This window comes from Camelus dromedarius, chromosome 9 (genome assembly GCF_036321535.1).
Source record: "Camelus dromedarius isolate mCamDro1 chromosome 9, mCamDro1.pat, whole genome shotgun sequence".
Classification (NCBI taxonomy): domain Eukaryota; kingdom Metazoa; phylum Chordata; class Mammalia; order Artiodactyla; family Camelidae; genus Camelus; species Camelus dromedarius.
This window is the reverse complement of record NC_087444.1, coordinates 7949405-7966158: the sequence shown is the minus strand read 5'-3', so window position 1 is coordinate 7966158 and position 16754 is coordinate 7949405. Positions and strand designations below refer to the sequence as shown.

Below are 16754 nucleotides of genomic sequence, written 5' to 3'. Positions count from 1 at the left end.
TCACAGCTGGAACTGACCCTTCCTCTGCAATTTGTAAGTCAAGAGTGAGTCGTCTCTATCAGCAGTCTCAGTGCCAACTCCATTCTAGTGCAGTATTTTTCAACATATGGCCAGCGAACTCCTGGAGAGCTTACTGAAATGCAGATTTCTTGGCCTTGCCCCAGATAACCTGAGTGGTTCTGATAAGGAATGTGCATTTTATAAACGTTCCATAGAAACACAAAACTGCTTCATCACAGATTTTTTTAGAATGTAACTTCTAAGTATGATTTAAAAGAGTTAAGATCCTTATTAATAAAAGCTCTTATAAAACAATGAAGACAATTGAACAGAATGGAAAAATGAGCTAATATGTAAAATTACATTTCACTAAATAAATACAAATGGCTGATGAACAATTAGCTTAATTAATATTTAAGATAAATTTAGATATCATTTTAAAGTATTTTATATTTACCAATTTAACTAGTAATAGTTAACACTTATTGATCACTTATTACGTGTCAAACACTGTTCTGAGAGTCACTATAATTACATCTCTTAGATAATTTGCCAAGGTCTTACTTCTTACAGCTAATAAGCATCTGAAATTAGATTCAAACTCAGGTAGTCTGGTCCCATTCTCTATGCTCTTAAACATTAAATTATAATATATCCTCAGTATTGGTAAGGATATGGGATAGTGGGATCTTTTACATAGAGCTGAAAATATTAATTTATATTATCTTTCTGGATTTGGCAGTCTTAAAAGCTTCAGACATATAGACAGTCTGACCCAGAAATTCCATTCCTGGAAATTTATCCTAGTACTTATTGTATCAAACATATATTGAGCATTTATTTTGTGCCATGAATTGTGTTAAGTGCTTTAAATGCATTATCCAATTTAATCCTTACAAAATCTAGAGGCAGGAACTATTATAAGCCCCATCTTCCAGATGAGGGAACTGAGATGAATGAAGTCTAAATAACTTGCCCAAGATCATACTGACAGTGGTGAAGCTGGAGTTTAACCCAGCCCCAAATTTCAAAACCCATACTCTTCAGTACTATATGGTACCACCCAGCAAGGGAATGGTTAGTAAGGGAATAACTAAGGATTTATGCAAAGATGAATATACCAAGACACATATAATAGGGAATAATTGGGAGCAATTTAGATATCCAAAAAATGGAGACTGATTAAATAAATTATGTTATAGTCAGATATTAGAATAATACATTGGCATTAAAAAATGGTGTGGTAAAGAGTATGATATAAACAACTGAGTCTCATAGTTCAGAAAAATTGCGTCAGTGTATAGATAGAGACATGTACATACAGAGATGGATATGTAAATGTGTGTGTATATGTATACATGTATGCATATCTATCTACCTACCTACCTACCTACCCACCCAGCTATCTGTCTATCTAGAGAGCATATGAGTGAGAGAGCATGCACGCATACACGCACACAAATGACAGAGCAATGGGAGAAAATGTTAATAATAAGTGATACCCATACTGCTGGTCCCAAGGATATAGAGGACTCTCAAAACTGCTTAAAGTGGCAGATCTCCATAAAGGTATACTTACGAAGCAAAAGGAATTTTTAATATAGGATCTGAGTTGTCAGCAGCAAGACTCCCAGACTTAAAGTGAGGACTGAACTGTGTCAGATGATTTCGAAGAATTCCAACAGCGACTTGTGCATGTGGATCAAGACTAACTCTGAAAATGTTAATTAAAATATGGTTGATTTTTAGGAGTAATTTATTCAAAATTAACAGGTATATAAACTAAATATAAGTAAAGTCAACAGTTTGAACTCTCATTAACATACCTGAATATAATAACACTTCCTGGAGACAAGTTTTCAAATTCTATTTCTTGAATATATTCATTCGGTCCTTTCGTGGTAACTCCAGCTTGCTTAACAATTTTACTTTCACTAAGCTTGAAAAACAATTACATAAAACCGTTCAATAAATAATTCTAATGACCTTAAAATGTGAAACGCAGTAGTAAGATGAGTCTCAAATACCTGAATATGTTCTCTAATTTCTACTGTGATATTTGGCATTCCATTGATTGAATTCTCATCCTTCCTATAAGGTTTCGTATTTCTCTCAACAGTTCTAGCTTCAAGAACTACTTCTTCAATTTTACCTAGGAATATTATAAAAATTTTTAACAAAATTTCATATTAAATTGTCTGAAGTAAAGAACTGGTAAAGGGGTTTTAAGTCATTTACCTTAAAGTTGAACATGAAATATCAGTTAATTAAAAAAAAGTCAGAAAGTAGATACTTCTACCTGAGATGGTAATTTTCACACAATGTTTTGTTTTTTGTTTTTTAAATACAACTTAATTAACAAAGCTTTATTTGAAAAGAGATCTTATCAAGCAATAATGGCTTATCTCTGGGGAGCAATGCATAAACTGCCTCATATTGGGTGGAGAGCAAGAAAATCCCTTGAAAGGCTTACATTTTAAAAAATGGAATATTTCAAAAACAGAAAAGGTAGGGAAAAATTTAAAACACCCAGATCCCACTACCTCACTTAAGAAAACATTTCAAATCCAACCAATGTCCCTGCGTACCTGATTTCCCCTCCAGAGGCAACCACTATCTGAAGCTTGGTGTTCATTGACCCTGGGCATTTTTACTACATATGGATGTTTCCCTAAACAATATACACTATTCTCCCTATTTCCAAGTTTATTTAAGTGGATTCAAATTATACATACACTTCTGCAACTTCCTTTCTATTGGAAAACACTGTATTTTTTTAGCTTTGTTCATACTGTTTATTAGCTCTATCTCATTTATTTCAACTGCTAAACAGTATTCCACTGTATGAATATACCAAAATGCATTCATTTTGTTAACATTGCTACTGTTTTTCTCTATTATAAATAACGTTACAGTGAATATTTTTGTGCATATTTCCTAATGGAAACGCAGGAGTGTCTCTCAAATATATACCTGGGAATAGAACAGCTGGATCAAAGCATATATAAAACTGCAATTTTATTATTTAAATAATATGAACTTTAAGCTATTAACTTGACAATAAAAGACCTTTTGATCAGGAAATCTACTTTTGGAAATATGTACTAAGAAAATTGTTCAAAAGAAAAAAATTATTCCTAGTGTATATTCAAATCTTAAGGAATACTGCTAAACATACCAAAAATACTAAAAATGGAATACTAACATAATAAAATATGAAACATTTAACATAATGAAAATAACAATTTTGTGGACTGACAAAATGGAAGATGTTTTAAGGATGAGCAATGACCAAAAAAAAAAAGAACCCTGAGATACTACTGCATACACTGAGTAAAGCCACGAAAAACTACATGTGGACATTGGCAACAATCAGATGAGATTACTGAATACGAACTAGTGAACAGTTTAAAAAAAATTTAACCCTGAAGCTATTCAAGTTGATAATTAAAAAAAATTAGAATTATGAATATTTAGCAACGAGCAATCAATTTAGAATGTGATGATTTTTATGAGAATCTTCATTCACTCATTTAAAGAACAGACTTGGACAGTTGCTGTATGCAAAGGCGCATGTTATGCCATAATATATTATATATAATAAGTAAGGAAATTAAATACACACATCTAAAAAAGCCAAGCAATAATAAGGACATACCTCAAGGATGTATTTTATAATTAAGTGTCAGAGTGATACAGAGAGACTATAATTGCTATCTATTCAAAGGACAGAGAGTTCACTGAGTACTTAAGAGAAAGCTTCTCAAAGGAGGTGAAACTTTAGTCCTTGAAAGATGTAAAGAATTCATAAGTAAGTGGACGTAAGACTACTTGTAGAGCAGTAAAAATATCTATTTGGCTGAAACAGTAGGGTGACACAGGGCCAGGAAAGTATATGAAGATGGATTATAAAGAGTCTTAAATTTTAAACTATTTTCCACTTTGGTTTATATATGTGTGTATGTGCATACACATACACAAAACACTTGGACACACACATGAATATACACATATATACAAACACATGAATATACAAATACATTTTCCTGGATATAAAAGAAATACATGTTCATTTTATACAAGTTAAGAAATAAGGGAATGTATTAAGATGAAAACAAAATTACTTCACAACACAAAAAGTGTTACATTTGAGAGTATTTCTCTCCAGGTTTCATTCCATGTAGTAAAAATATACGTTATCAAAAATTTCTAATTCTTTTCTCAACTACACCTACACTTGCACTGTGTTATAATATATATGATATGTAACAGCAATTTAATAATACTTATTATTACTATTAACAATTTAACAGTATAATATAATCACAGCATCTTTTTGGATCACATTACCAGGGATGCACATTTGAGGCACTTCCTTGCTGTAAAATGAAGTCTTGGGATTCCTGAAAGCAGTTCTAGACACAGACACAACTGACTGATGGATGCTAGGTGAGTGTCTTGTTACTGCCACGATGTCTTCATCAACTTGATCCACATACACCTGGGAAACAGAAAGAGAAAACACCTTGGTGCTCAAATTGGAAAAGACTTAACTCTAAAATCGAACCTTAAGAGAGAAACTCAGAAAACGGAGTTTCTTGCCTGAATAAAACCCTTGGCTCCGAGCTCTTGGTGAAGTTTATTGATAGCACACCTGGCTGCAATAATGCCACTTTGGAAATTCACTTCACCAGCACTTGACGGCGATGCTCCGGGATTCCACTTAGTGTAAAACCGTTCTTCAGAAACGACTGAAATCTGCATAAAGTTAAAACTTAGCCATGTAATGTGCTTTAATTCCAATGAGAACTTTTGGTAAAAATGATCAGAGTTGTTGGCCTTGTGGATTTTAAAAAACAACATGTAAACAGACCTGATGAGGCACCAATTCATCATAGCCTTTAGTGCTTCCACTAGCACAACTTGCCATGGAAACAATTGCGGAACTTGGGAGAGCATCGTACGCTGACCTGTGCTAGAAAACAATTTAAAAAAAAGTTTATTTTCTTTCAAGTGCAAAATGCCATCCTATAGCACAATTACGTAAAATGATAATTACATAAATTCATTCTGTAAGATACAGTCATTTGCTTTAAAACTAATGACAAAACATCTAAAAACTGTTTTCACAATCACTTATAAATCTAAGGCATTATTCTGAAGTATTGTGGATATTACTGCACCTAAACATCAGAGAGCTAAATATCAAAACATTTAGCAAAATAAGGCAATACAAAAACAGATTCAATGCTTACCACAATAGGACACTCATTATCATGGGTAATATCCATAAACAGGGCGTGTGCGATTGCTGGCACTAAAGGCCTCAAACAGGGCTGAACAAAGGATCCAACAGGTTCTCCTCCGTATCGGTAAACTAATCTGCCCTCTTCATGACTATTGTAGGCACTCATTGCCTCTGCAAAGCATTACAGAACATTCTAACAATTTTCATTATGAATGTCCAAGAAGAGGTTAGATTTCTTATCATGACTGACTTTCAAGGAAAGACAACACAAATATTACTAAAAATAAAACTGCTTTAAACATTTAAACAAATGTCCATTAGTTTAGGTGACAAAAGGTCTTCTCTATAACTTAACCAGAGAAATGGCTCATGCAGGTAAAAGGGAACATATGCTGTTTCTTGGGATGTTTGTTATATAAAATCTATGGAGAAAAATCTAAAAATTGTATCATGTATACAGGTAGAAGATAAAAACAGATCTGTATATTTTCAACAACAAAAAAATGATTTTATAGGTGAATCATTCCACGGTCTTTCAGGTTAAAATGAGATATTTTAATTCAAAGTGGAAATTTTTACTGATAAAAACAGACTGAGTTATATTAGGAAATTTTGAGTAGAATATTTAAAAGAACAGTAACTATGCTGAAAATTATTAAACATTGTATATAAGGCCATTAAATGCCCTTTAATCTCTTTAAACAAAAACTAAAGCTTTAGATGGGAAATACACTTTCAAAAAGCTTACCTCTTATTAGGGAGCTAATGCCCAGTCTAGTAACAAAGATATTGTCCAGGTCTTCACTTCCTGTGAAGAGTTCAGCTACCACATACAAATTGGGTTGCAATTTCCTAGCAGCATCCAACATGTACTGCAAAAATCACAGCCACAAAGATAACAGACAGAGAAAAGCAAGATGGTGGTGGGGAAGGAGAGGAGGCAAGACTAGGCATGGATGTGACATAGGAAAATATCATGTAGCAAGACAAAATGGAAATCCAAGAAGAATTTCCAGATAAATTTAATTGTGCATATGTAAGAAAACATAAAACAGACCAATACACACAGGAAACAAGAAAATTTATAAAAGAGAATATAACGGTTTAAAAGGAAGATTAGATTTTGCAGAAATAGGGACACAAGAGGGAGAAAAAAGGAAGAAAAATGTTAGTGTCAAATTAAAAAATGTAAACCATAACACTGCAATTCTGCTAGGCTTTTGCCCTGTTTTATGTGTTTGTTTTTAATACCTCTTATCAGATAATACCTCTTATCATGTGTTTGTTTTTAATACCTCATACTATTAATTTCCAAGCACTTGACTAAGCCATTCATGATAACCTGCTGGTGAACCATTTAGTTATTGCAAAGTTTAGGTCTAACTAGACTGAAGCCAGTTTTTCCTATAGATGATAATAAACTCCTAATCTTAATCAGAAATCAGATTAGTTCTAAAATTTTTTTAAAGTATCATGTTTGCACAAAGGTTAATAAAATACTTGAAATTCTATCAAGTAGGCTCCTAGAAGATTTTGTAACTTAAAATCAAGCATATTAAGTTTTAATATTCTGTTTTGCCATAATGTTATAACAACCTTACAAGTGATTTTTTATTTTTGCTGTTGCTAAAGGCACACACACACACACACACAAACCTCTGCCATTTTTTGAAGCTAAAAAAGGTTCTACCACCTTAATTAATGTTTACTAAATTCCAAATCAAATCAACATTTCATCACAGGACTTGAAACATATACATTATAATAATGCTTTAAAATGAAAGAAATAGATGTTTTTCAAATAAGTACACATTTCCAACAAACACTAAGTTGTCACTAGGAAGCCATCAAAGATAAACAGGATGAAAATTTTAAGTGTTTACAAAGCTATATGAGGTAGAAGATGTGATGAATGTTGGCATTGCTTAAGTTACTGTAAACAACCTGAAGAGGAATAGACAGCCTTTATGTTTACACTTGCATTTTTATAAATAATTAACAAAAAATTGAATCAACAAAGCTAAAACTAGCTTCAGTATGCTGTAATACTAGTGTTTAAATAATCATGATAATATGAAATAAGCTACTCAACTTCACAGTGGCTACTAATATACCTAAAAATAGTAAGAATAAGCCAAATTAATATTTATATATTATTAAAATATTAATAAGATTAGTTCTTTAAAAATATTAATTACATTTTAGTAATATATATGCAATATGGATGTATATGTATTATCAGAGACAGTATGATCTGCTTCCTTAAATTAAAATAAAATAAAAATATGAACTTGTTAAACAGTTTATAGCCCAGCATTGCATAACAACTGCATCAAAAGACTGTCAGAATTATGCAAATTATGCAAAAGTGTTAAATACTACCACCAAATCAATGCTGGTATCCAACTAGCAAAAGGAAATACATATTTGTATATTCTATTTAAGGAAAGCTAGGAAAGAATACAGAATTTCTTCTCTTAATGTAGATGAACTGTTTTTCTGTACCTCGGCTACATGAAGAGGTGTTGAGTGGCAGTTATCAAGACGTACTCCGTGGAAATAAGTCGCCGTTATTTCAGTGTATTTTTTCATGTGTGCCCAGAGATAAGGACAGTCTTCTGGTTTTTTCCCATAACGTAATTTAACACTGTCTCCCCAGCAAATAAGTTCTCTCCTCAGGTAAACGTTTGAACCTGATAAGAAAGGATCTTGTATTCAATTAAAATGAAAACATTCACTTTAAGGAGAAACTGTTTTTTAAAATCACAGTTACTATTTCTACCACAAAGCACGTATAGATTAAAAGTATATCTAAAATGGTATGGGATAAAGTGTTTAAAAACTGACAGTAATTTATATCTCATATCTATTTTGCTAAAATTTTAGCTTATAGTCTCTTCTAAAAATGTGTGCTCAATGTCAAAAATTTGTTTCTTAAAGGAAAAAAGTAATAGTAATATCATAGACCTTTAAAGCTATAGTTTTACCCAAAATATTTCAAAGTTCCATCTCCGCCTTGCTACTTATTTTTGGCAATAAGTTACATTAAACCCATGGTGTAGAGCAGAATGGCTTTTTTCATTTAGAAAGGAGAGGGCAGAGATACTTAAACCCAAAGCTACATTTTTTTTTTAAAAAGAGATTTTTGAACTAAAATTTTTGTAGTTAATTTACAATGTTGTGTTAGTCTCAGGTATACAACAAAGTGATTCAGTTTTATATATATATACACACACATATATACTTTTGCAGATTCTCTTCCATTATAGGTTATTACAAGATATTGAATATAGTTCTCAGTGCCATACAGCAGGTCCGTGTTTGTGAGCTAAGTTTACTGTCATTAAAACAGACTTCTGATTCTCAAATGTGGAAAAAATAAATACATTGACAGGTCCCCTGCAGAATTCTTCCTGGCAATGAAATAGCTGTAGAAAAATAAGATGCTAGGATTGAGAGGGAACCTAAAAACAATTGATCTCTAGTCTAACTGCCATTCAAATACGTTAAATACCCCTGTAGCTAATGAGTGAAATTGTCTCTCATAGTTATATAGTTGTAATAACAGTGATTTCAAATGTCTTTTAAAAATGCAATAGAGTAAATTTTGCCCAAATAAAATCTTAGGTGAAACCACAATATAAAGTAGATATATAAAAGCTATTCTGTTTGGGGAGATAAGGGGTAGAAAGGAAAAGGAGGGGAAAGAAGAAGGTGAATCCCATCCTGTCAATCCCTCCTCTTCTCTCTCAAACTGTCTGCACCTCTGGCATCTCTGTGATGAAATAGTTTAAAGACCACTAGCTTGGAGGGGAGGGTATAGCTCAGGTGGTAGAGCACATGCTCAGCATGCATGAGGTCCTGGGTTCAATCCCTAGTACCTCCATTAAAAAATGATTAGATAAATAGACCTAATTACCTCCCCTCCCCCAAATAAAACTAAAACAAACAAACAAAAAATCAAAAACCACTAGCCTAGTGGGAAAAAAAAAATCAATAAACAATTTATATTTTGAGCTTGCCATGAACACTTCTTTCCCTATCCACAGAGAAGTTAACAAAAATGGCATACCTGGTTCAGCAAAGTTGCGAAGGGGATCATCTCCCATTACCCATCCATTATGTGCCATCAGAAAACAAGCTTTATTTGGGACATGAATCATAGATTCTTCCATGGACAGGGACATTTCTTCAAATGGGAAAGTAAAGTATCTATGGAGACACAATTAAATATTAAATCCATACAGAGAAACTCCTTGGAGGGAATTTGAATTTACACTATTAAAACTAAATTTCCTCCCTAATGAACTACATAAATAAAGCTAGTTTGACACCATTTATAGGAAATAATCTTCAATACAGGTAAAAGATCTTCAATAGACTTTTTCAGTAAATCTAGTAGGATATGAGAAGTTGAGTTAGTATTGTAGCATATCTAGTTAACATTTGAAATAATAAAAACCTCACAGAATTACTAAGGAAATCACCGAGGTATTGATATTATTTTGCAAAGGTTTTTCTACACCTTAGTTGCCTAATCCATGATGGTGTATATTAGTGATCATAAATTGGTTCATACTGATGGTAGTTTCTCTAACTAAAGATTTGCCTAACAAAATTAATTAATATTAAACCTTAGTTACTAGACCAAAACCTCTTTTTCAATTTAAGAAATGTACTGAATCATACATTAAAGGAAACATTTAGGTTAATTTGAAGGGTTTAATACAATTTTCAAATTTTAACTTCTAATGAGAAGAAAACAAAAAAGGAGTACCTGGTAACTAAAGGATGTTTTCTAGTGACAGGTCCTAGTTTGGGACCATGGCCAGCCAGTCGTTCATAAAACACATTTCCCAAAAGGCAATTGACTGCCTAGAAAACGTTAAATTATGTTACGTCAATAACACCACCAAAAGACAGTACTAAGACTCTAAGAAAAACAGCAGTTCGAAAGCAGTAAAAACCTGTTCCTGATGATAGTTCACGAGTTGATGCTTCTCTGAGTTTAATTCCTCAATTCTCTTCCGGAACCAGTTGCAGCATTCATTAACTGCGGCTGGCCCATTGCTTGAAGCAGATAAAACAATACAAACATTATTTGATGGTTTTATAAATTCTACATTTAAAAACTTGCAAATAAAGGTCATAGAAACTTTAAATATATTCATCAGGATCTTAATTATGGCTAAAGAAGTTTTTCAATTGAATACATTTTTACTTTTATGTATAGGACACGGATCAGCACACAGAAAAAAGGGGAAATGTCATGCATCTGAAGTAGTAGAATTATGCTGAATTACTTTACTTCATTTTCTATTCAGGCTTCTAATAAATAGCATGAAAATCATATTAGCCAAAAAGGCTTATAAGTAACATTACTCTTTAATATGTAATAAAATATAAAACATACTCATGTGGTATGAAAGTTGCTAGTGCAATGTTCATATCAACTGTACAGCCAAGCCGTCTGTATTCAGGATCTTGAATAATTTTAAGGTGCTGCTTTGGATCAGGCTTGGTTGTTTTTCTATTTCCTGAAAGAAAGACAAGATGATATCTTAAATGCATAAGGAGATTATAACTGTTACTGATTCCAAATTTTTAGTTTATAGATTTTTCTTAGAAAATAAGAGAAAGAGATTGATTGAGAGAAATGACACTACAGAAGAAAAACACAGCTATCAGTTTAACCCCAGTCCCACTTTTCTGCCTCAGTCAGCACTCACTTATTCTATACATTTTTTAGGGCATTAAGGATGTTGATGGTACAAATTGTCTTCCCAGGTGCTACCAAATACACTAACGTCAGGAGTTCTTTTTCCTCAAAGATTGCTTTCTTTTCTAAAAATAGAACAACCTGACTTTCTTCGCATTCTCTAAAAGAAGTACACACGTTTGTTCTTAAATTTTTTTCATTTTTACCAACAAGCATATTCCTTACAAAATTATAAAAAATGACAAAAGTAAATAAATGTTTTGGGGGGGAATTTTCATTCTTATTCTGGAATTTTTCCTAATAAATCAGGTACTGGTACAGGATTGCCTCCACTGGGTTTGATTTTTATATTAACTAATTAATACCTGGCTTATTCTAAAGAGATTTTGAAATAGCTTATAAAAGCACAAACAAAATAAGATAAAATACAGATTTTTAAATGTAGTTTCTGAGGTTAATCTGGAAGAGCAAATACATAAAAACTGCCAAGAAGTGTTTAAAAAAGAGAAAAAGCTACACAGTCAGTGTACATAATAAAAGTCTTCAGTTTTGGTAAAATAAAAGACAGATCACTGGAATAGCACAGGTAACAGGTCCACGTGTATTTAGTATATGATTATATATTACGGAGTATTGTGGTGGTACTCTAAATTTGTGTAAAAGGATTGGTTATCAATTCAATATCATTTTTTAAAATAAAAATGAAGTTAAATATCTTCTTTATATAAATTTCAGGTATATTAAATATTTAAATGTAAAATATAAGTAAGATTATCAGAAGAAAAAAAGAATGTTGTTTGAAGGTTTAAGTATGGCATGAAATTAGAAGACATAAAAGAAAAGATTGACAAATTCGGTTAGATTGAAAAAAAAATACCATCATACCAACATAGACAAGAGTTAAAAGATCAACAGCATACTAGGAGGATACATCTGAGGCCACTAATAAGGAATCACCAATAATAATAAGTCAATATGAAAAATTCAAACAACCCAGTAGAAAAATACAGAAAGAACATTAATAGGCAATTAATGGAAGAACTATAAATGATTAATTAACATGTGAAAAGATATCTCACTAATAAGCAAAGAAATGTACATTAAAATAATGAATATTTTGCCTGACTGACAAAGATTATAAAGATTAATGGTATATAATGTTGGTGATGGTATAGTCAGTGATAATGTAAACCCGTACAATTTGTGTTGAAAAGTAATTTGATAATATTTATTATAAATTTATCATTAAATCTGTATACCCTTTGACCCATTAATTTAATGTCTAACAATTTGTCCTTCACAAAGCAAATAAAGATAACACATACAAGAACATACTTTCTATAGTCCTGCTTACAAGAACATAAATTGCCTTAGGCAAGGGCTTGCTATGTTCACCACTGCATCTCCATGCCTGGAAGAGTGTCCAGCACATAATAGGTGGTTCAATAAATATGTATTGAATGAATGAATGAGAATGAACAGGAAATAATCTATCAAAAAGGCTAAAGAAATTCAAGTACTTTAAAACAGTGTATTACCATCTAGAGGTTAAAAGAAATAATTAGATGTAATAAAATCATGCTGTTAACTAAAAGAACAAGTTGTTAAACTGTATACTGTAGACTTCTTTGTGTGTGTATAAAATAGATATAAATATAAAACTTATGTATATAGTTTATATATACCTAATTATATAAAATGTATATAAAACTTGAATTTCTTTCAAAAAGAGTCTGAAAAGAAACACAAGAAACCATTAATTGATAGTTCCTTCTAAGGAGTGGGTTTTAGGGGAGAGAAAGTCACACATTCTATTTATGGTATTTTTATACTGTTTGGCTTTTCTTTACTCTGAACATACATTACTGCAAATAAATAGTTCCACTTATAAATATCAGAGGGAAGAAAAGATGGAAACCCTTTAGTAAAATAAAACATGAAGGAAAAATTAATATAAAAAATTCATGTATTGATATAAAATGTCTTTCTTACAATGTCATGATCAAAAAGGCTTAAAAGCTAACAATCTAATAAAAAATGCTTATCAAAAGAATTTTTCCACTAAATAGACTGTGACGATCAATACTGCAAAAAAAAAAAAAAAAAAAAATTCATATACTAAGACGTTACGGTTTTGAAAGCTCCAAGTGCAAATCTGACCCTAAGCTTCCCGGACCGCAAGTCGTGTTGACTTCTACTTTAAAGGCAGTATTTCTGGGTCCCACTCAAGCTCTAGTTTTTGGATGAGGAAGAGAATTCTTTATTTTAAAAGCCAGCAAAGATCCTGGCTCTTAAGACTGTCCTATACTAACTGCAGATACATTCTTTATATTCTTTCTAATTTGCCTCCTAAAAACCCTAATTTCTCTTTCAGCATTTTTTTTTTCTATCCTTTTCTGTCAGGGACACAATGATTAACTTCTTCAGGCTAATTGTGTCCTTAACTGAAGCTTCATTTCTTCACTTTTTATTTTTATTTTTTTCTTATTTATTTATTTATTGTATATATAAACATTTTTTAATTGTTAGAGTCATTTTACAATGTTGTGTAGTTCTTCACTTTTGTTACTGGCTAATACCTGAGTCAGCCTCACTAGTGATTAGGTGGCCTTAATGGTGGGCACCATCACCTAGAAGCCTCTCTACCTCAGCTAAGATTCCTACGTTAGCCAACATAAGACTACTGCATCTCTCTGTTCCAAAGCCTGTTTCAAGTCTTTGGCAGGTGAAATAATCTGCTTTCCTTCCCTCCCATTCATGCATTTAAAAAATACACATTGAGCTCAACTGTATTCTGAGCATAATGCTAAGGAACCGAAAGTAAGAAATATCCCCAAGGGAAATATTATGTATTATTATGACATGCCCTCTTGATTTCTCCAACTTTCAGGTAGCTTCCAGAATCATAGTTTGAGAGTATTAAACACAACACAAATCCTATATCAGATTTAATAATGTGCTAACCAAGAGAAAAGAAGAGTTATCCCTTCAAGACTGACACTAAATTTCTTAAAACCAATAAAAACATCGCACTGTATATCCTTTACCTTGTGTAAGAAGTCCTCTAAATTGCTCAACTGCTTTGTGAACATCTACTTGGAAAAATTCCCAGAGTTGTATCTTTGGAAAAATATCCTCCCAAATTATTTTTCGAATGCACTGAAAAATTTCAATATATTAGAGTTTAACTATTTTACATATAATTAAAATATATGTAATTAAAATCTTTTACTAAATATTATTTAGCATATTAAAAGACAGATTATAAAGGATTTTCAACGATACTCTTAAATTTACACTTTAGAAATTTTGTTGTTGCTTTAGTGTGGTACTCCTCCATACATACTGACATTCATTTGATGATCATTTTCAATCAAAGCAGGTACTCCTTTTTCTTTGTATTTCCCTTCTGCAACATCACAGGATAAATGCCAAAGTGCTCTGTCTAAGACCCAGGCAGGTTTCAAGTGTGGGGAATTCACAAGGTTATATGCACTTTCTGGATGTTCCTGGAGCCATCTACTGTTAGCAGCTAAAGAAAAAGGAAACATAAAGGAATATCTTGTAATTAAACAAGGTAGTACCTACGTCAAGTTTAAAGGTGAAATAAAATATTCGTATCTACCACTCATTGTCTTATATATCAGATATCAATATTATAATGACACTATAGGATGAAACCAATCTTTTAGTTGTGGTTTTCTATCATCTACGTCGCTACACGTTTTTCTTTTCTGCTGTGGGAGTTTACCTTGATAGTGAACAGGATCAACACTGCTTTATTAATGCCACTGTACGACGCATCTACTACTGTGGTGGGACTCAAGGGTCTTGTCCCTGGCTTCTTTTGATGGTCCTTGGCTCAACTACATTTTGGAACGCTCCTTCTAAGCCTGAAGGGTATCTCTTCCTTTAAGGCAGACTGGGCTTTTTTTTTTTTTTTCTTTTTCCCCCTGACTTCAAGTTCTCTGGCCTCATTAAAATTACCTGTACCTTCAAGTCTGGTTTAGGCTTTTCAGTGTCTGGCTGTTAGGATCTAGGGCAGGAGAACAGCCCTTGACATTCACTCTCCATAAGTGCTTCCTTTTTTCATTTTTAGCCTCCTGAGTGACAAGGTCCTTCTCTGGCTCCACCTAAGCTCTGGGTTCTGTCTCTTATCTATCTTTAGAACTCAAAATACCGTTTATATCATTTTCCTACATACTGTTTCTTCCTGTGTTTTTTTGTTGTTGTTTTTTTTTTTTGTTTTGTTTTATTTTGTTTTTTTTTTTTTGAGAGAGAAGGGAGGTGAAGTTCCTTCCTCTGGATCTTTAAATACGCTTGTGTCTCCCCAAAGCTAAGAAGCCTGCATCTTATCTAAACACAGTTATTTCTCTAAGTTCTGCATATTAGTATCAAGACCAAATGTCTTAAAAATCCAACCTGTTAAACTATTTGTATCTTTGAATCTAAAGTGTGTAGCTTGTAGACAGCACACAGTTGGATCTTGTTTTTGTTTCTTAATTGATTCTGATAATCTCTGCCTTTCAAGATACTATTTTCAGGATTCCCTAAGTCTTTGGCTTTCAAAATTTTTACTATGATGTGTCTGAATGTGCCTCTCTTTTATGTTACTTGGAGGTCCCTGCATTTTAGGATGTGTAAATTAATGTTGAAGGTTGGGATGTTTTCAGTTGTTATTTCTTCAATTTTTTTTCCCATTCTTTCCTCTCCTGGTATTTCCGTGAGGCATATGTCCAGGTGCTTAAAGATGTCCCACATCTCACTGAAGCGCTGTCTGTTCATTTTTCTCTCCCTCTGTTCTTTAGATTGCACAGTCACTGATCACTAATCCTTTTCTTCTGGCAACTCAAATATACTGCTGAACAGCTCTAGAGAATTTTTCATTTTGGCTATTTCCTTTTCAACTCCAGAATTCTCATTTGGCTCTTTTAAAAAATTTCTATTTACAGATATACTCTCTTTGATGGGGTATCATCATCATATCCTCCTTTACTGCTTTAGGTTGGTTTACTTTAGTTATCCAAATACATTCATAATACTTGCTTTGTTGTCTATTTCAAGTACAACATCTAGGACTTCTCAAAGGTGATTTCTGTTGCCTGATTCCTTCCTGTGTGAGGGTCACACTTTGCTGTTTCTTTACATGTCTCAATTTTTGGTTGAGCATTGGTGATTTAGATAATGTATTACAGCAAATCTGGATACTGATCCCATCCCCTCCAGGTCTTTTTGGGTGCTTGGTTGTGACGCGGCTGGACTACTTCAGGGAAGTCTACTTGCCCACAGGGTGCAGCCTCTGGTGTTGCTGCTCAGAGGGTACAGCCCTGGCCATGGGCAGTCAGCCTGGGATGATGGTGGTTTTCAGCAGGGCTCCCCTGTCTCTTTCCCTGAACTCTGCTAAGTTGCCTGCGTCTGTTGGTATCACACTCAGCTGTTACTCTCCCAAGCTGTTATCCAGGCTGACTGTGCTGTTATTTTTGATAATATGCTGGAGCATACATTGCATCACAATAAGTTCCAATTAAATGTGTGTCCCTTGGCACAGGAAGTCTTCGAGGCCTGTTCTTGAGGCTTGTTCTGAATCCAGGAAGGCTATTAGTTATCTCTTTCTCTAGCTGCGTTAAACTAATTAGCATGTTGCTCTCATGAAGATACCAGCCTCCTCTTGACTGTTTCTCACCAAAGTCTCCATTGTTTTCAGTGGTGTTCACAGGCATGAACTTTCCCATGTAATGTACCAAATACAGCCAGTTCATTCTTACTCTGTTCTTACTGCACGTTTTT

The 16754-nt window shown here is 33.0% G+C and overlaps 1 protein-coding gene across 1 annotated transcript in view; it reads right to left on the bottom strand.

The window, feature by feature from the left end:
• Positions 1–16754, bottom strand: part of AGL (amylo-alpha-1, 6-glucosidase, 4-alpha-glucanotransferase) — a 62441-nt gene that overhangs the window by 32016 nt on the left and 13671 nt on the right. The window contains 15 exon segments of the mRNA XM_031457666.2: positions 1580–1714; positions 1827–1939; positions 2028–2152; positions 4351–4501; positions 4603–4758; positions 4874–4975; positions 5256–5419; positions 5997–6120; positions 7754–7941; positions 9321–9460; positions 10026–10123; positions 10216–10318; positions 10662–10785; positions 14015–14126; positions 14318–14499. Of these exon segments, the coding sequence (XP_031313526.2) occupies positions 1580–1714; positions 1827–1939; positions 2028–2152; positions 4351–4501; positions 4603–4758; positions 4874–4975; positions 5256–5419; positions 5997–6120; positions 7754–7941; positions 9321–9460; positions 10026–10123; positions 10216–10318; positions 10662–10785; positions 14015–14126; positions 14318–14499 (2017 nt within the window).